Source organism: Malania oleifera, chromosome 7 (assembly GCF_029873635.1).
Source record: "Malania oleifera isolate guangnan ecotype guangnan chromosome 7, ASM2987363v1, whole genome shotgun sequence".
Lineage (NCBI taxonomy): Eukaryota > Viridiplantae > Streptophyta > Magnoliopsida > Santalales > Ximeniaceae > Malania > Malania oleifera.
This window is the reverse complement of record NC_080423.1, coordinates 3,069,404-3,089,583: the sequence shown is the minus strand read 5'-3', so window position 1 is coordinate 3,089,583 and position 20,180 is coordinate 3,069,404. Positions and strand designations below refer to the sequence as shown.

The 20,180-nt window shown below is 35.2% G+C and overlaps 1 protein-coding gene and 1 long non-coding RNA gene across 4 annotated transcripts in view; one reads left to right on the top strand and one right to left on the bottom strand.

Annotated features, from left to right (window-relative positions):
• Positions 1 to 610: 610 nt before the first annotated feature.
• The window catches only part of LOC131159651 (uncharacterized), a 29,399-nt gene continuing 9,829 nt past the window's right edge, over positions 611 to 20,180 (top strand). The window contains exons 1-5 of one of the 3 annotated variants that reach the window (XR_009137844.1): positions 611 to 1,061; positions 1,169 to 1,218; positions 2,170 to 2,211; positions 2,304 to 2,359; positions 8,082 to 10,986. This is a non-coding gene — a long non-coding RNA (uncharacterized LOC131159651). Of the gene's footprint in view, positions 1,062 to 1,168; positions 1,270 to 2,169; positions 2,212 to 2,303; positions 2,360 to 8,081; positions 10,987 to 20,180 lie in introns of all 3 variants that reach the window. The other 2 variants (XR_009137846.1, XR_009137845.1) reach the window with 2 other exon arrangements.
• On the bottom strand, positions 3,351 to 13,799 carry LOC131159650 (beta-galactosidase 6). The gene is made up of 18 exons (XM_058114707.1): positions 13,372 to 13,799; positions 11,766 to 11,861; positions 11,577 to 11,689; positions 11,347 to 11,413; positions 11,137 to 11,229; positions 10,858 to 11,001; positions 10,217 to 10,311; positions 9,921 to 10,026; positions 9,708 to 9,792; positions 9,503 to 9,621; positions 9,253 to 9,411; positions 7,456 to 7,634; positions 7,253 to 7,344; positions 6,890 to 6,999; positions 6,542 to 6,649; positions 6,300 to 6,407; positions 5,483 to 5,628; positions 3,351 to 3,695 (listed from the first exon to the last, which is right to left on the bottom strand). The coding sequence occupies exons 1-18, from the start codon at positions 13,594 to 13,596 to the stop codon at positions 3,545 to 3,547; spliced, it is 2,196 nt and encodes a 731-aa protein (XP_057970690.1). The 5' UTR covers positions 13,597 to 13,799; the 3' UTR covers positions 3,351 to 3,544.

Genomic DNA, 20,180 nt, shown 5'->3' with positions numbered 1-20,180 from the left:
ACCAAAATTACTTCATTTTTTGCGCTATATCTTGTCATTCATCACAAAATCACATTAGTATAGGGGTAAGCATTCAATTGATTTGGTTAATTCGGTTAATTAACTCAATTAAATGAAAAATTTTGGGTAAAAAATCTTATTAACCAAATCGAATAGAAATTCTACATTCGCTGGATTCAAAATGGATCAAACCGAATTTCGGTTAAATCGGTTAACCGATTTTAATCGATTTAATATATATATATATATATATAGATTTTTAATATATATAATATCATGATATTTAAGTGGAGAAGGGTAGAGGGGCAGATCCATTATCTGAATGAATTAGTCGAGTATCCAAATAGTCTTGTACACCATCCTATAAAAAAAATATTTAATATAAATATTAAATTTAATATTTTTTAATAATATTCCACGTGAGATTAATAGATTAAATATATTTCATATTTTACTGGAGATATATTCCTCAAAGTCACGAACTCGTAATGACCTAAGCCCATGTGGCAATCACACATGGGGTAAAATAATGTGGGACCCCTATAATTTTGCGATCATATAATGAATCATAATTACATGTGTAAGATTTAAAGTATGAATATATGAACATGTGGAGGGAAAAATTTGTCCAAAGAAAAAAATATATACGCCCACGTGGAGAAGACGGCAGACGTGGAGGGGCCATCCTACCACGTGGAGGGGCTGCGTTCCAACTCTTTGTGGGGCTCTCTCTCTTTCTCTCTCTCTCTGATCGGAACAGTCGGCGGCGCCTGTAATCGTCGCCATGGCCATTGCTGCAGCAGGTCAGTGCTCCGCCGATCGTTCCTATCCCCTCTACGGCGAGGTCAGTGCTTTCACTGTCATCTTCGTTTCTTCCATTCTTTTGCCTGTTGGTGCAAATGGTTCTGAAAGGTAATACGGAACTCTTTCAAATGGATCTGAAAGATATTTCAATCTGCCGTCGGTGTCCACCAAGTTCGAGACTGCAAACCTTCGGCGGAGTTCAAAGATTTTCTCCAGATCTCACCCTAGAGCTCAAGAAAGTGAATTCCGTACATTAGGTTTTCGGTCACTTCCTCTTCTTCATTCTGTCCTATTCGTTTCTCTCACTCCCTCTCATGTCTCTCATGTATTTCTACTTTTTTATTTTTGTTTTTCATTATTCCAGATCGATCCACGCCCCAACTTGCACCTCCCAAAATTTCAACACCCTTAATGGTATAAATTAGCTTATTGAGCAGAAATGTTCACTTTTTGAGCCGTGGCAAAGTATGGACTGGTTCCCAAATCTGTAATTTTCATTTTCTTTTTCTTCTTATTCTTGGATTTAAGAGTCACCAAATGAAGTGAGGAGGGTACTTGGAGGATTAGGCATACGAACATCTCCCTTTGCTTAGCTTCTCTGACCTTTCCTTCTAGATGGGAAATACTATGTTGGTTTTATTAAACTCATTGTTAGGCTTTTACCGAGAGCTCTTCAGTAAATATGCTAAAATACACAAGTAGGCTTGAACTTGAAACTAAAGTTCTCTGTCTTATGGGAATACAGGGCACTAAAAATACTAGTTTGATTGGATGAACATCAAAACCCCTGGCATTGTAGGCCACATTCCTAGAAATATTGAGCAGAAATGTTAATTTAATCTGCTTAACACAGGCTTTACGTGTAGACACAGCAAGACATAAACGATTAAAATGGTATTTGCCCCTCTTCATATGCAGAATATAGCATGTAACTCATAGATTGCCCCATCAATTTATCTCCATGTTTACAAGTGTTATTGGAATATCAACAATTATCTATGGTTAAATACAGGAAACTCAAAATTTATAAATGTCCTTGTTTTGATAACCAAATACTTTTCTTGGTATGCATTACCATGTTCAATGAAAAGTTGTACTTTTTATTTATTTATTTATTGGTAAAAGAGGGTGGCACCTCCATTTATTTATTAATAAACCCTCACTTTTGGTGGAAGAATACCGTGGTTACAATTTAACACCAACCAATCAAATTAGGACAAACAAAATTAAACATAACTAATAAAGGAGAAAAAAACATAAAAACAATCAAAAACAAAACGAAATACACCAAACGAAACTCTAGAGATGAAGTTTATTGGTATGCATAATTTCTACTGAATTGTCATTTCTCTTTATTCTTTCAAGTTTCAGGGGCTACACGTGAAGAATTCTTTGTGAATAGCAAGTGTGAGTTATACTAGATTAACTATTTTTGCGTATTGTAAAGTTTGTGCAAATTGAATAGCAATATCAAAAATTGAGTTGATTTTCCTTGATAGATTTGGGTGAAGACTGCTTTAATTTCAGCAGTGACTGGCTTTTGACTTCATTTTCAGTAAGTTTTTTATATTGGGCATATTTATTGTATTTTATTTTAAAATTCCTTTTCTACTAACAAATTTAGCCTTAATGGATGATAGCAAAATTATCTCAGCTGTAGGATTAAGTGTAGTAGAAAGATGTACGAAGGGAATTAAGCAAAGAAGTTGTAAAGAAATCCATTTATAAAATTATCTTCTGATGTCACTGCAGAAATGCGCCTAAATATGTTATTGAATATATTTTTAATTATGAGAGTTTGTTTTCTTACTTTGAAAAATCACTAAATTAGTAAGGGATAAAAAATTTCTAGCCCAAATCTGTCATAGCAGTTGGTATCCCTGCAGAATTCGATGCATAGGCTGCAACTTATCTGCTTTTCCACTTTTAAGAATAAAAGAAAAAAGTTTAGAGTCATGTGATTTTTATAGAAAATACTACCTTTAGGCTATTTAAAAGATGATTTGAATGTTCTCTTTATGAGAAATGTTCCCTAGGGAACATTAGAGCATGGGATTTCTATATTGGAAGTCTGAGGTTCTGACCTTTAGGGGTGGGAAGGGCTTTGGATGGGGAGTGGGGTACCCCATTGTGTGGCTCAGGACCAAATGGCCTCCTAACAGAACAAAAAAAGAAAAAGAAATATTGAACATGCAAGACTTTTTTTTTTTGTATAAGAGAAGACAATTTATTTCCCACTTAGTGGGACTAAGGCTTGGTTTCGTTGTTGTTGTAGAAGACAATTTATTAATATCCAAAAAGCAGATTACAAGTCTTGGAGGACAAGGAATCCTCACCAAAGATCCAAGGAACAGAAAAAAAAAGAGCATATATTTAATTGCGGAAGCTTGTGCCTTCCCTTTTGAGATTGGAAAGCGATAAACCCCCAAATAAAGAGTGCACACAAAAGAAAGCGAGGATGATCACTCTATCTCATGATAGCCGTGAGCAGATTGTGTGAGCCTTAAAAATTCTAGCATTCGCCTAATCCCCTCAATCGACAAGGTTTAAAGAAATTAATTTATTTCATGTGAAGTAAAAGAATTACACACTTCGTTTATGGTACAAAGCTTTCCAATGAGCAACTCTTAAGCTTAAAATTATTAATTTACTGCACATTCATGTGTATAACATATTACATGTATGCATATAAATGTGTGTGTGTGAATAAATTTTTGTGTGACATGCTCCCTTCAAAGATTTATTGTAAAAAATGATTGTGAGGAATGTGGTCTTGCAAATTTGTGACTGAAACAGTGTCTACGGAAATATGTAGAGGGTCCCCACCAATTTCTTCAAACAAAACTAATAGGTTTCTTGAAGTTTTGAGGAAAGCTCGAGGCACATGATACCTAATGGAAAAATGGCAACAATTAGCAATTAATAACATAATAATTTTTCTTTAGAAAATAATACAAAACTGTGCTTATTGCCATAGACATAGCATGAATTAATGGCTCAGTTAATGCAATAAAATGTATCTGTTTGAACTGCTTATCCATTTAAATATCTATAGATCTAGGTTGTCTTGTGTAGGTTTAAGTTTATAATACACCTTCATAAACTAGCAATTGTCTAAATTAGAGTTAAAAACATTCTCAGAAGGGCATTGAGGTAATCATAAGATTGGTGGATGTTCATTTTTCATTTATTGGAGCTGTTTAATTATAAATAAGATGGTATTTGCATAATCGATTCAAACTTTTTAATCAGTATTTTGTTTGCATGTCATTCTTTGTTCATTGTGTGGATTCGTTCCATTGCCATTGAATGAAAAATTATTGAGGGGATCAACCCCTCCATGCACCCGTTGCCCAATTCTCACCATGTAGTGATAGGCCCTACTCATTTTGCTTAATCTAATACATGAAAAACTCTTTTCAAGCAAAAGGAGCAGGCCTACATGGCAAGCGCTTGGAGGCCAAGTACATGGCCATGTGGTTTTCCTTCCATCATTGAAGTCTATGCAAAAAGGGGGAAAACAAATTTTTGGTTATGATCCTTAGTTTAATATCGTGGGCTTGTATGGTGCGTAAAATATGGGTTATACAAATCATTTTCATCCCTTAATTTGAATAATTGCATGACTTGGACGCTTGGTTGCCCTTATGCCATTTTCAGTTTGTTAGTGAGCATCATTTTTCAAAGCACAAATGTCAACATTTTTTAATTTTTCAAGATGTACCATTTTCTAAAGAAATTTTAAAAAAGAACTTCAAAAATGCTTAAGGAAGACATTTTTCTGCATCATTTTTTTAATATGTTTTGTTTTGTTTTTATTAGAAAATAATGTTTGATAATGATATCTAAGGGACTTTCAAGTTAATTTGTGTTTTTAATGTAGTAGCTTGTAAAAAATCTTCCCCTATTTGCTGTCTTTCTCCCACTTATTGTGAGTTTTGTGCATTGTTCCAATTATTCTATAAATTTGTAGTAAAAGAATTGGTGGATTATTGATATTTTTTTTATTTAGCCTTTGATTTTGGAGAGTTTTTTAGAGCTTAGATTAATTTTGTATAGTTATTTTTCTTTGTTTTTCTTAGAAACATTTTTCCATGTCATTTGCACATTTTATGTCATAAATTTATTGTTTTTTATTATAAAGCGTTTGATAATCATTAATAAATTATTCAATTAAGAATGAAGTAAAAAAAAAATATTAAATTCGTTATGGTAGAGTTGAAGTTTTACTTTTATTATTTATTTATTTATTTATGTGTTGGGGGTGGGGGAGGGAGGCTTGCAAATGGAGACAGTAAGGAAAGCTTAGTATTAGAGAGAGAATTTTATACACTTTAACTTATGACATTCTCAAGACTTCATAACAGTGCTTGTATAGTTTGCCGAAGCCATTATATTATAATTTTAGTTTGTTGTTCTCTCTTAATTTATTCTTCACTATTACACTCTTTTTTCCTCTCTTTCTCCTAATTTTCAATGTTTGTGAACTCAAATTAAGCTTAGCAGTAGATAGAGATGATAGGCATTTTACTGAAGCCATTATCTCATATTTTTAATTTGTTGTTTTCTCTATGTTTTTCTTCTCCCTCTGTCTCTCTGTCTTTCTCTCTGAGACCCAACAACCATACACCCCACATAAAAATTTGAGAATTAAACATATGAGAGTAATAATACATACAATGTTTGTGAAGGATTTCCTTTTGAAGTATGAAATGAGACCCAATACCGACCAATACTTTGTCCATTGACCCAAACTTCACCTTTTCCCATTGTGCTAAGGTTCAGAGTGACTGGGTCATTTCCCAAAGGTGCATCAAATTCAATCTGCATGTTAGACTATCAATGTATGAGGATGAAGCACCCAGACATGTCAAAATTTTAAAAATTCCACCCAGAAGCATCCTAAATAGGTGTACCGATATGGCCAAAGTAAAATAAGAACTAAGACAATGAGCAAGAAATATTGTAGTAAAATGCTGTGCATGATACTGATATATAGACTAATTGTAATAAAATGATGTACATGATACTGATATATAAAGTAAATTTGATGTAGTAAAATTGTAGTTCAATTTTTAATAAAAAAAAATAGTTAATTCCCCCCTTGTTGATTTACCAGAACATGATATAATTGTTTAATTTTCATGTGCATATTGTAGTAAGGATAATGCACTCAAGAAGCATGTGTGTGTGTGTGTGTGTGAGAGAGAGAGAGAGAGAGAGAGAGAGAGAGATTACATAGTTGCTTGAACCAATTTTCATGTTCATATGGTATAGATGACTTGTAGTAATGATTATGCACTCAAGAAGCATTACTAGTTCAGCATAGAAAAATTTACATACCTTATGCCAAGTGGGTGGCTTTTGTGGAGAATTTAGCATATTACTACTTTAGCATATAAGAAAAATTCTGTGCATACCTTATACCAAATTATTCTCGCACAGAAAAGTTAGCTTATTTATAGTTAAGCATATAAGAAAAATAATGTGCATACCTTATGCCAAGTGAGTGGTTCTTGTGCAGAGAAGTTAGCTTTACTCCACTTAACTTTATCCAGATTTTGTTCCATATATATTTGTAACTTCTCCCCCATTAGTCCAACCTGGAATGATACAAACATCAATTTCTATCCATTATATCGAACCAGTTTGCTGCATAATGTTTTAACAGACTTGGTGTGAAATTGTACAGGGCAATGGGGTTTCTGTATATATTAGTTTGGTAAAAAGAGTTAACCTGATATCCCCATGTATAGTTTGTAAAATTGTAGGACACTATTCCATTACATTGAATTTCTACCATGGTTAAGCCAGCAAACCTTCTCTCCAGATATGCTCCTGAATCCTTAATAAAAATGTAGTGAGTTAGCCTATAAGTGAAATATTCATTACTATGGTGTGTACTTCTTCCATCTTACAAATTTTTCTCTTACATGAATAGCAAATCTGCATGTAAATTCATAATAAGACGTCCAGTTTTATGAGAGGAAGAGAATATACACAAAAAGTAATGGATAATTTCAAGTGGAAGAAAAATTCATGCAGCCATGGAGGTGAAAATAAAATAATTCTAAGACATTATTACCAGTAATCCAACCATTACGCTGAGTAAGGAGATATTGTTCATTCCATCGCTTAACTGTATGGGATTCTCAAAAGTAAATGTCTTGACATCATGATTCCCGTGTGCAGCTCCTAAATATGAAAAAACATATATGACTATGGTTTTATTATTTAATTAGAACACATCTTGAAGACTGTGTGTTTGTGTACTGTGTACATACATATATTTGCACGTGTGTGTGCCTGTGTGTCAAATTTTTTAGCATTGATTCTTTTGATCTACGCATATTATTTTAAGTGTTTATGTAGAATTAGGTGTATCAGACAATCTTAAAATCTTATTCTTACCTAATTTTCCAAATAAGAATAGTATATGGAGGCTGACCTGCATATATGTTATTGGTAAAAGCATGCACAACATGTCCACTTGACTCAATATGAAGCACAGGTTTAATGCATGATGAATTTTGTTGAAACCTGCACTTCAATAAATTAGTTCTTATAATAAAAAAAACTAGAAAAAAGTTGATAAAAAGAAAAATTTAGTTCTACATATTTATCATTGTTATAAGAAAGGATTTATCGTACCTGAACGTGTACCAGAGATAATCAGATTTATCTTTGGTTGTGTTCATGTGCTCTAGTAACGTATTTGATTCTAATGAAGTATCCAAGAAATTGAGGATGACATCTCTGTATTCATCCCATCCATCTACTGAGTCTAACGTCTTCGTTGATGTTGTAATCCTCTCATTGGACCTTGTACTCTATTCAAGTGATGTTAAAATAAAACTTAGTATTGATATTCAATTATGTTTTATTACAATAATCAACTCAATTTTTGTAATATCTATTGCAAAATGAAACTGATCATCTGGAAACTTTTACATGCACACATGTATATGTATGCAAACACTAATGTTTAGTGAAGATGCATAAACTTTGTCATGTGACATTTAGAGTTCATTTTTCCTATTATATGTAACTTGTCTGATATATAGTGATAACCCAATGCAGAGTTTCTTCCTTTGCCTCTTTCTCATAGCAAAGAAAGGCAAAGGCTTTTTGCTAATGATATCTTGGCATTTACACTATGCATTTGGTTTTTTATTATGATCTGGTTCTATAATATGCATTTGAATTTCTTTAGGCAACTAGATTGGATTTTGACTAACTTGTTTTTTGGAAATTCATTTTTCTTGATTGTTTTGCAGAGTGTGCCATTTCAAAAGAAATGGTCCATGATCGCATAAATTGACGGAAAAGGATTCATATAGCCGACCCCACTTAGTGGGACTAAGGCTAGGTTTTGTTGTTGTTGTTGTTGTATCATTTCCCTGATTAGTCGAACCTGAATAGTTGCGTAAGAGATAAGAGATTGATAATTTGTTATTTAAAATAACTATGGCCATAATTACTGTTTTTATATTTCTTACAGGTATTGAAACTTGAAAGCTTCAAATATGGTAGCTTCGTTTCCCCTTTCTCAATATTAATTCTTTGTTTTTATGTGGCTTTGATGCTTTGTTCCACATGAATTTTTTTTTTAAAAAAAAAAAAAAAAAGGGTAAAAGAAAAGCACATGAACACTCATTCAATAAAATATTTGGAAGAAATTGGGCTGACCATGTTAAAGGAGTAGTCCATCTGTTCAAAATTTGAAACAATAAGCTTGGGTTGTCACCACCCTCCCAACCATTGCTGTAGAATTTTCACTGATGTGTAGGTCTCCCCTCCTTGAACGCATCTTCAAAAGAGCCATTGGGGAGTTTCCCTGGAGCTCTCCGAAGTTCATTTTGTGAGATCATGAAACTGACTCTCCCTAGAACCAAGTTAGGCATCACTACGCAATTCCTCAACTATGGGAATCAAGAATTCCTTATCATTTACCTCCAATATTACTTAATTGCTTATTAGATTTGGGAATAAAAACATCCTAAAAGACAATATGCCACTAAAATTACTTAAAACTTCCCTGGTCAACAAATTCCGGTAGGTTGTCTTTCTTGGCATTCCAGATTCCATTTTAACTCTGTTATTTTTATACCCCATATTTTCCTTCTTGCTTATCAAATCCCTATTCCAGATCCTATGATTCTTAGTTAGATTCATACAGTTCAATCGGATACAGTGTTCTACCAGTTCGAATCCATGTAGGTAAAATTAACTTTGAATCTTATGAATCCGGATTCAAATCCTACTGTTCATGATTCATGAGTAAGTGATCAAATTCACACAAATCTAAATTAGAGATTTGAAATCCATGCCCTCAAAAATGGTACAAGCGTTACATCCTCTATTAGATTTAAGTATTTTTGACATGAGAATACTGGTGCGCATGCCATTACAAACAATTGCTTTAGATAAAATAAAACTGGAGCTTACCTTTGCACTGTTAAAAGTCACAGTTTCACAATCTGGTATGATACTAATTGACTTTGGGAGCAATTCAAACGATCTGTTTTGAAATTGGACAGTGGCAGTATTGTTTCCATCATTGTTCACAAGAAAAGCAGCACATCCACTTCCTTGAAAAACATATGCCTGAATTGAATCAAACATATTTGATCTTTACATTTATCATGTATGCCTAGTAAGCCAAAACAAACATAAATTCAATATATTAGAAAAATACCTGTTGAAGATTCCCTAAAGAGAAATTCTTTTGCTCTCCTTGTAGTAAAGGTGTTGAGCAAAGCTTTATTGCAGCATGCAACTCCTTAAGATGGCTCCATTTGGGTTCTCTATATAATCCTATATATATGTGTTAAATAAATTCTTAAATATCTATATTTGTGTACGCAGTATGCATGCACATGTTTATATACACACACACTTACCATATTCATCTAGTGGTGCCTGGTCATAATAACCTGTTATGACATATGCGGAGCTGGTCCTTCCAAAATTTGTTCCTCCATGGTACTAGATTAGGTTGTGATGCATGTTAAATGTGTTAAGAACTTATGCTAAAGTAAATTTAAAAGTTTGTATGAAGACTATAAATTTGTCTTAAAATTAATTCAGAAAAAGATGTTATAAGAGAATCATACCATATAATAATTAATATAAATTCCCTTTTTGGCGACGAATAGGGCCACATGAAATGCTATGTCTTCTGCAGACCTTATGTATGGCTCTCCTCCGAACACTTGATAACTTCCCAAATAAAAAAAAAAAAAAGAGAAAAAGAAGAGTGAGTTCACCTTGTAACTAAATAAAAATCTCACTTTAAAAAAGTTTATCTATACTAATAAAAAATTTGAAGTGTTTTTTTTTTAGGAATACCCATATTTTAAAAAATCAAAATTTAGTTGCACATTAAGAGTAATATATTGCAAAATCATACAAAGAAGTCCAATTCTCTGTCCACATAGAAGGCTTATTTGGGGAGTTGGGTCCTCCGAAGGTTTCTCCACATCTCATGCCATTGCATGTGTTAATCTGCATAAAACCAGAAACAGGAAAAAATAATTTATGGTGTTTGACAGTGTTTTCGTGTTTATGAAACTCTAGGAAAATCATCTACACTATATTGCCGACCAAATTATCTTAAGATCTTCAACTCTCAAATAAATACATGCATAAGCACGTATGTAAGGATTTTGGATCAAATGTAAAGGTTGTTACTTTGTGATCGGCTAGTCATGCATTTGAATTCTAGGAAATAACCTTCCTACATAAACATGTAGGGATAAGGTTATGTATACTGTGACGACCATCTCTCTACAGTTGTAAAACAGGGAGTCTTGTGGTTCGGAGACATCTTTATACTTATGTATGTTTATACACATGTATCTATATATGTTTGTGATGAGGTGTGACTTAAGAATGGAAAATGCTGAGTGACGTGGGTCCATGATGACATGGGCTGATGTGGTAAGGCACCAGTGGGTCCACATCTTCTGCTAGTGCCCTGCCACATGGACCCGTGTTATATGTCACGGTTGCTCAAGAATGTATGTGGAAAAGAGATGGTGGGGGACAAACCACGGGATCGGGAGCATCAGTTTGCTTGCACATGATCCATGGTACACCTGTTTGGAGATCAACGGCCATCTTGGCTGCCCACTGAACGTAAGAAGGTCCTTTCTCGTGAAATGCTGCTTCCACATTCTGGTACTCATTCTCAATCTGTACTTCAATCATCATACAGAAAAAAGCCATTGCATGAGTTAATTAGTTCTTGGTTTATACGTAATACCTCTCTATGATTTATGATATTGTAGTTAAAAGATACATGATCAATATGTTGGTCTAATCAATCACCTGTGATAGTATTATCGGTCCCCCTTGCGATGCATATAAGCCCTCTGATTTCATCAGGTTCACTATTTTCGTGGTGAAGTTTTGCATATAGAACTAAAAGTTGAGGATGAAGAAGTTTTAAAATTTTGAAATTATGAATTGTTTGCTTGTGTGTGTGTGTGTGAGAGAGAGAGAGAGAGAGAGAGAGAGAGAGAGAGAGAGAGAGAGAACCTTGAAGGGTTCATTGTCTGATCGATAAACAATGCCAGGAACATCATGTAGCCAAAATGGCAGTCCCCTGGAACAACAAACAAGTATGGTACCATGACTGTCATTTTGAGTATGCCATCCTAAAAGTGTTATTATACATGTGTGTGCGTGTAGAGAGAGAGAGAGAGAGAGAAGGATAAGAAATGAGGTTGGTTGGTGGAGATAGAAATGAGTGAGGAGTAGGTAAGCACCCATAGTTCCATTCACCCTCAATGTAAGGTCCAATTCTAAGGCAAGCGTACAGCCCCTGCGCTTGTATTTCCTTTATGAACTTTACCAAGTCATTCCTTCCGCTAAAATCATACTGCACTCACCCAAAATTTGATGCATCAATGAATTATTAACATATATATATATAGAGAGAGAGAGAGAGAGAGAACCTGGCCAGGTTGAGGTTCATGGAGATTCCAAAATACATACGTTTGAATCACGTCCAGTCCTCCTTCCTTGCCTTTTGCTATTAATGATGGCCACATCTGCCCCATATTTCGAAATTTTAAAAATTTATTTAATAATTATGTCTCCCATATATATATATATATATATATATATATATATTCTTCTTTTGAGATTATAATATAAGAAATTTTTACCCATTTGGATCTTGAAAAGCTGTAGGGTGATTTTGGATTTGGATTTGTGTGATTTTGGATAAAATGTAATATGAAATTATATATGTCTAAATTTAATTAAATTTAAATATTAGATCTGCAATTTATGCAGTTAAAAATACAACATTTAGTTAAATTAAAAAATATAAAAAAATTTAAATTATTAAATAAAAAAAATTTAATTTTGCACTCTTAATATTTAATTGTCAAAACTTCTAATAGGATCAGACTAATTTCTTAATAATATTTGGTATACAAAAATGACAATAGATGATTTTATATTTTTTTAAAATAAAATTTTAACTTAAATAGTCTGAGAAAATGAAATCGATTAGCGAGAAACACCTGTGTTATTAGGCATGAAATCCTTTTTAATTTGGAGAATGATCAACGGGTAATAATGAATCCTAAGTTTGATTTGTAGAAAATCTATTTTTAAAGAATGAATTTCTTATAATATGTTAATTAAAATTAATTATTTCTAAATAAAAGATTATTTATTGATACGTAAGTAGAAATATATTAAAAATAATTATTTTTAGGTGGACCACAGGTCCACATCTGTTTCTGACATGTATGAAAGCTATAGTCACACTTTCACGGGATTCCTATAATTAAAAATTCCGTGACCTAAAAAGTTAGTGTTTTGAAAAGGACAAACATCATAGTTGCTAGCACCCTCTATTTTCAACGTTTTCTTTTTTAATATATAATAATTATTATTGGTATTCTCAATCACAATTCATCTAATAATTTATTAATTAATTAATTAATTTTAAATCACACTTTGTGTGTATGTTTTAAGAATCCCGAGGTGGGTTCATTTTTTTCAATTAAAAATATAATTAATTTTCATAGGTAAACATTCGGGAGTATTATATTGAATATTCAAATCTTGTTCTGAACAAGCACAAAAGTGTAGTCCACACCTGAGTGAGATTCTCTTGTGAGACTCATTTTTATGTCTACTCAGAACAGGACCAAATTCAAATTTTGAAATTCTTGGCATTTGTACCTCCTCAATCTTCTATTTTTTTTAAGGCATTCTCTCTATTCATAGATGAAAATTGGAATTAAATGAAAATACAATTCTATTTCATTTCATTCTATTCCATTGTCTTTACCCAAATGAATTAGTCTATTATATCTATTCTTCTCCTTCAAAATCCTATATTTCTCTTTTGACTTAACCTTCTAGTCCCAAATTTTCTCTGCTCCATTAACACAATGCATTGTTCTTACCCCAAAAAAATAAAAATAAAAATAAAAATAAAACTCTCCTATTAACAATGATGGGAGAGTTCCTGTGGGTGTGTTTGTGCACTTAGTTATATAAAAGTAAAAAATAAGAATTAAACAAAAATGAAGAACATACCTCAGGAGTACTGCGGGGATAGTGAATAGAACCAGAGAAGAGGAGCTTTCTTTGGCCATCAATGATGAGAGATCTTCCATCATAAGTCACTTCCCCTCCTCTCGCCGGAGCTGCTCTGCTTGCGGCTGCCACCACCATGACCGCCGCCGTCCACCACCACACCACCCACCACTCCATCTCTACCACTTCCAACTCTCTCTCTCTCTCTCTCTCTCTCACACGCATACTCTCTCTCTCTCTCTCTCTCTCTTATATATGATGGGTGCATGGGCTTTCACTGTTAGTTCATACATGCTTGTCACTTAGTTAAATTGTGGAATTTGAGTAGCTTCCACGCTTTATTTGCCTGATCTCAGCGTGTAAGGAAATTAAAATAAGCATACTGCAAGCAAGTGCTCACCTAAACCCTCTCTTCATTTTTTTTTCTCTTTAGTTTTGTGATGCCCTTTATGAAAATCCACATCACCCTTTTTTTGTGAAATTTTTTTTTTTTTTTAATGGAAATCCATTCCATTACTCCCAAAAAAAGATTGGCTCTCTCACCCATTTCATGCCCTACAAATGCCCTCTTTCTAGTTTAATTTTATTTATAAATGGGCTTGGGCTTTATTTAGTTTTGGGAGTGGGCCTTCAAGATTATGTCATTTTAGATATGTGGGCCCAATCCAATATACACTTGGGAAGGGTGTATGACAAAATGGGATGCCCATGATCATTGATCTATGGTGATTGATGGGTGACCTAACAAGTCGTCTTAAAAAAAATATTTTCGTTGCCTTAGAGTCTGAGTCTAGAGGGGAGGTGAATAGACTAGTTTGCATATTTTCGTTTTTTTCTACAAAATATAAATCTTGGGAAGATGCAAATGATTATATCACAATAAATAAGATATAAATCATGCACAAGACATAAATTAAAGAGAAGGTAAGAAAAGTTCAACAAATAATATTAACGTGGTTCAACCTCTTGCCCTACGTTCACGCCTTTAGACACACTCAAGGATTTCACAATTCACTGTAAACCTCCTTTGCCAGCAAAGAAGCCTTTACAATCGGGAACAAATCTCTTTCGCTCACCAAGAGCCTTTCCAAGGGAACCAATCCTTGAACGCTCACCCAGAGCCGCAAGGTTCACTAAGAATCCTTGCAATTCGGTTCATCAAGAACCTTAACATGAGAATCAATCCCTTTCACTGACTAAGAGTCCTAAGGTTCACCAAGAATCCTTACAATTTAGTTTACCAAAAACCTTTAACCACAATTCACTAAGAACCCTTATAAGATGAAAATAAATTACAAACAAAGATCCTTGAATGAGCGGATATTTGATACAACACAAAACAATTCCTAATCTCTCAAGAAATGAATCACAATCAAGATTAGAGAGTAAGGGAGATTTTGAGCACAAAAATGATGAACTAAAATGTGGTGTGCTTGAGAATGATAATCATTAAATGTTAATCACTATGATCAATCTTTAAACAAGTTTTTGGACTTGTATTTATAGGAAAATTGGGCTACTAGTTGTTAAATGACCGTTGACTTAATAAAATATTTGTTTACTTTGAAAATTAGCCGTTTTATGGCCGTTAGGGTTTAGAACCTGACGCAAATCGTCGATGGTTTCCTCAGGTAAGAAAACCATTCAACTCTCTGCCTGAAATTGTCGATGCACTTGACCAAACTGTCAATGGTTTGCCCTGGTTGTTCATTATCTAAACCTTCTCACCTATGAAAATTTTCAATACAAAAGTTGTGGGATTTTTTCTCAACTTTCCGTAGATACCAAGATCACCTTTTTTGGAGTTCTCTAACAAAAGTTATGTTCCAAATACTGAAGGGTGTTCTAGGAAATTTGAGAGAGGAATTTGAGTGGTGCATAAATGAGGTTTTAAACCCAACTAGGACCAAGTCTTTAAAAAATTATAACGCTAATATGATTTAAAACTTCTCTCATATAAAAATACATTTGAGTAAATGATACTTTTATAAAATTCTTGTTTTGACTTTGAAAACTCATAAGTACTGATCTTATGACGCAGTGATATCCTATGTACTCTTACGAACTAGTATGCACATGTAGTTTGCTCAACTCTTGCTCAATAAACATGTGTGAAACAGAACTATAAGAGTTACAGCAAATATTACCTCAAACACTCCCCATTACATATGTTTCTACATTAGCTTCCATTGGTATGTGCTTGAACTCATCCGATTGAGTGTCCTCGTGATTTCTTCCTATTTGATTGTCCACTCGATCTTTGCCTATGAAAATATTCGCTTGATCTCTGCACTAGAACTTGTATTTGTGTGATTTTGCCACTTATATTTGTTACAGTTTAGTATGCAAAGATTAGTTTAACTAAGAACTACTAATGGTTTGTTATCATCAAAATATGACAACTAGGATCATGTAACTACTCAGACTAACACTTTTTTTTTTTGGGTCCACCTGAGTATGGGGCTCTTGTTTCGCTATGTATTTAGTTAAAGGGCAAACGATAATTACCTCTTCTGAGATTTGGTAAAAAGATAGAATATAATGGACCCGAATCCGAGTGGGTTCCTACATATAAATTTTTTAGCGGACGCACATAAATTTAAATTATTTTTATTACTAGAGCACTAATTAGCTTTACTACAAATATATGTCTCAACTATTAAAATGAAAATTTCGAAAATTCTAAAATATACAAACATATTCTAAATTGTATTATGCTAAATTTTTATTTTACTCTGTTCTTTTTACTCCCGCTCATGCACTTACTATGCTAGATTTCTAGTATACTATTCAAAATTATCTGAAATGTAGAATAATGATTGAGGTGAGACGACGCTCAGTAAGTAAATAAGATTATTATTAGTGTGTGGTCAAAATGAGCTTTCATAATATTATAATTTTGAAAAATAATATTTAATACTATAACTTCAAAACTGCATTTAAAACAAATGTATATTTAAAAATTTTTACATAAAACTTTTACCATCAACTACAGTAGTAAAATCTTATAATCATACACTATAATTGTTAAATTAAACTTTTAACTTTAAAATCGTAACTATAATATTTAATTATATATATATTTTTTTTCTTATACGTTTCCTTTAGATAATCATTTAGGTACAAAAATGACCCTATTCACGTAAATATATATTTTTTCTTTAAATCATCAATAGTTCTGTACATGTAATTAAATATGTATATACATATATTATAAAAATCACCTTTAGGCCTCTTAGCCGTGAGTCATGTTTATCCCTATGACTAGGTTGTGCGATCCAAAGACTGACCTTAACTGACTGGTCGGCCAAACTAAATCAATGTGCATCATCATGAAGTGAGATTTTCCCTATTAAGTCATGATCCGAATCAGGTGTGCACTTAGGAGAAATTCACTACCATATAAAATCACTTTGTAAACAGTGTGGGTACACTCTGATTCGTTTAAACTTTAAGTTGCAGTATCGAGCATTCGTAATTTTTGTATTGTTTGAGTCATAAGGAGTTTCAAAAATATCTTATTATATAATTTATATAATTAAAATAATATCATGAAAATATCATTTTTACTCATATTTTTGTGAAATACGCAATGTAAAAATAAACTCATATCATCTTTGTCGACACCCCAATTTTAACCAGGCCTTTCCGAGGAGACCTCATGTCAAAACCTTTCCACACTGGCTGTGGACCCCACACATTCTTGTAGGTCCCACGCTGGCTGTGGACCCCACACATTCTTGTAGGTCCCACGCTGGCTGTGGACCCCACACATTCTTGTAGGTCCCACACTGCTTATGGACCCCACACATTCTTGTAGGTCCCACACTGCTTGTGGACCCCACACATTCTTGTAGGTCCCACACTGCTTGTGGACCCCACACATTCTCGTGGACCCCACACATTTTGTAGGTCCCACACTGCTTGTGGACCCCACACATTCTTGTAGGTCCCACACTGCTTGTGGACCCCACACATTCTCGTGGACCCTACGTGGCTTGTGGGCCCCACATATCTTCATTGGGCCCACATGTTTGGTAGGCCCCACCTCTCTTGGTACGCTAGCTCGAATTCCTACATTCGATGCATGTTACCCCTTGGTACGCTAGCTCGGATTCTTACATCCGATGCACGTTACCCTCTGGTACGCTAGCTCGGATTCCTACATCCGATGCACGTTACCCCCTCTGGTACGCTAGCTCAGATTCCTACATCCGATGCACGTTACCTCTTTTGGCATGCTTGCGCCTGCTAGCTCGGGTTCCTATAACCCTCAAATGGCTCGTGGACCCCACGTGGCTCGTGGGCCCCACATATCTTCATTGGGCCCCACATGTTTGGTGGGCCCCACCTCTCTTGGTACGCTAGCTCGGATTCCTACATCCGATGCACGTTACCCTCTGGTACGCTAGCTCGGATTCTTACATCCGATGCACGTTACCCCCTCTGGTACGCTAGCTCAGATTCCTACATCCGATGCACGTTACCTCTTTTGGCATGCTTGCGCCTGCTAGCTCGGGTTCCTATAACCCTCAAATGGCTCGTGGACCCCACGTGGCTCGTGGGCCCCACATATCTTCATTGGGCCCCACATGTTTGGTGGCCCCCACCTCTCTTGGTACGCTAGCTCGGATTCCTACATCCGATGCACGTTACCCTCTAGTACGCTAGCTCGGATTCTTACTTCCGATGCACGTTACCCCCTCTGGTACGCTAGCTCGGATTCTTACATCCGATGCACGTTACCTCTTTTGGCATGCTTGCGCCTACTAGCTCGGGTTCCTATAACCCTCAAATGGCTCGTGGACCCCACATGGTGCGTGGGCCCCACATATCTTCATTGGGCCCCACATGTTTGGTGGGCCCGACCTCTCTTGGTACACTAGCTCGGATTCCTACATCCGGTGCACGTTACCCCCCTCTGGTGTGCTAACTCGGATCCACATATCTGGTGCCTTGCTAGCTCGGGTTCCTATAACCCTCAAATGGCTCGTGGACCCCACGTGGCTTGTGGGCCCCACATATCTTCATTGGGCCCCACATGTTTGGTGGGCCCCACCTCTCTTGGTACGCTAGCTCGGATTCCTACATCCGATGCACGTTACCCTCTGGTACGCTAGCTCGGATTCTTACATCCGATGCACGTTACCCCCTCTGGTACGCTAGCTCGAATTCTTACATCCGATGCACGTTACCTCTTTTGGCATGCTTGCGCCTACTAGCTCGGGTTCCTGTAACCCTCAAACGGCTTGTGGACCCCACATGGTGCGTGGGCCCCACACATCTCCGATGGGCTCCGCACAGCTTCTAGAACCCTCTTATTATTATTATTATTATTATTATTATTATTATTATTATTATTATTATTATTATTTATTTTAATTTGTCAAATGCAAGCATATTTTGTCCCCCCATCATCATTCACCACATGTCATGTTTCTTCCCTTTATCATTCTTCCCATACTATATTCCATTCATAATTCTTCATCCCATACTTTGTTCCCTCCATCATCACTCACCATATGTCATGTTTCTTCCCTTTATCATTCTTCCCATAATATATTCCCTTCATAATTCTTCATCCCATACTTTGTTCCCTCCATCATCACTCACCATATGTCATGTTTCTTCCTTTTATCATTCTTCCCATACTATATTCCCTTCATAATTCTTCATCCCATACTTTGTTCCCTCCATCATCATTCACCACATGTCATGTTTCTTCCCTTTATCATTCTTCCCATACTATATTCCCTTCATAATTCTTCATCCCATACTTTGTTCCCTCCATCATCATTCACCACATGTCATGTTTCTTCCCTTTATCATTCTTCCCATAATATATTCACTTCATAATTCTTCATCCCATACTTTGTTCCCTCCATCATCACTCACCACATGTCATGTTTCTTCCTTTTATCATTCTTCCCATGCTAATTTCCCTTCATCATTCTTCCCCCCATACTTGGTTCCCCCCATCATGACTCCCCTATGTCTTCTTTCCTATGCTTGCCCTAAGCTAAGCCTATAAATAGCCCTCTCATTCCAAGCACAAGGAGAGAGCTCTTAGTGGTGGTAAGGAGAAGATTTCAAATATTGAAGTTTTCTATCACGAGTTTGTGAAGTTAGTCTTTTTTTGAGTAAAAATCAAGAGGTCGACTAATCCCGTTTCCTATCGGTGTTGAGTCACCCCATTTGAAGAAGGCACCCCGTAGTGCCTCAAATCAGAGCGCAAGAACAACTCTCGGGAAGATGTTGTAGGCCCTAGTAGACTCATCAACAGGAAAAGAAGACCGGAGCAGAGGAAAACGAAAGAAGATCAAGCGATCGATTGATCCCTTTTCCTACCGGTACCGGGTCACTCCATTTGAAGAAGGTACTCCCTAGTGCCTCGAGTCGGAACTCAAGAACAACCCTCGGGAAGGCGCTGTAGACTAACCTTGCGGATTCACAGACAGGAGAAGAAGACCGAAGGAGAAAAAGACGATAGGTAAGACCAATGAACTTTCTCTTCCTATGTTACATTTCTGTCCCCCTTTCCCTAATCGGCCTCTGTTGGTTTATTTGACTTTATTTCACTTTTCTTTACTTTAAATAGCTTCCTTTTAACTCATAAAAAAACAAAAAAACAAAAAAATTTCATAAAAGACACAAAAATTCAGAAAAAATTTCAAAGAAAATTCAAAAATTTTTAAAGCTTTGAAACTTATTTACCTTTGAAAATTTTTGAAGAAAATCCAAGAAAGTTTCTAACATGTTTGGCAAAGGTTAGATTTGTTTCCCTACATTCAAGATTTTCAAAAATACAT

Coding starts and splice junctions, on each gene's coding strand:
- LOC131159650 (XM_058114707.1), bottom strand. CDS start 13,596: ATGCGTGTGAGAGAGAGAGAGAGAGAGAGAGAGTTGGAAGTGGTAGAG. Junction 11,690..11,765: donor ATGAACCTCAACCTGGCCAG/GTTCTCTCTCTC, acceptor GGGTGAGTGCAG/TATGATTTTAGCGGAAGGAA. Junction 11,002..11,136: donor GACCGATAATACTATCACAG/GTGATTGATTAG, acceptor ATTGAAGTACAG/ATTGAGAATGAGTACCAGAA.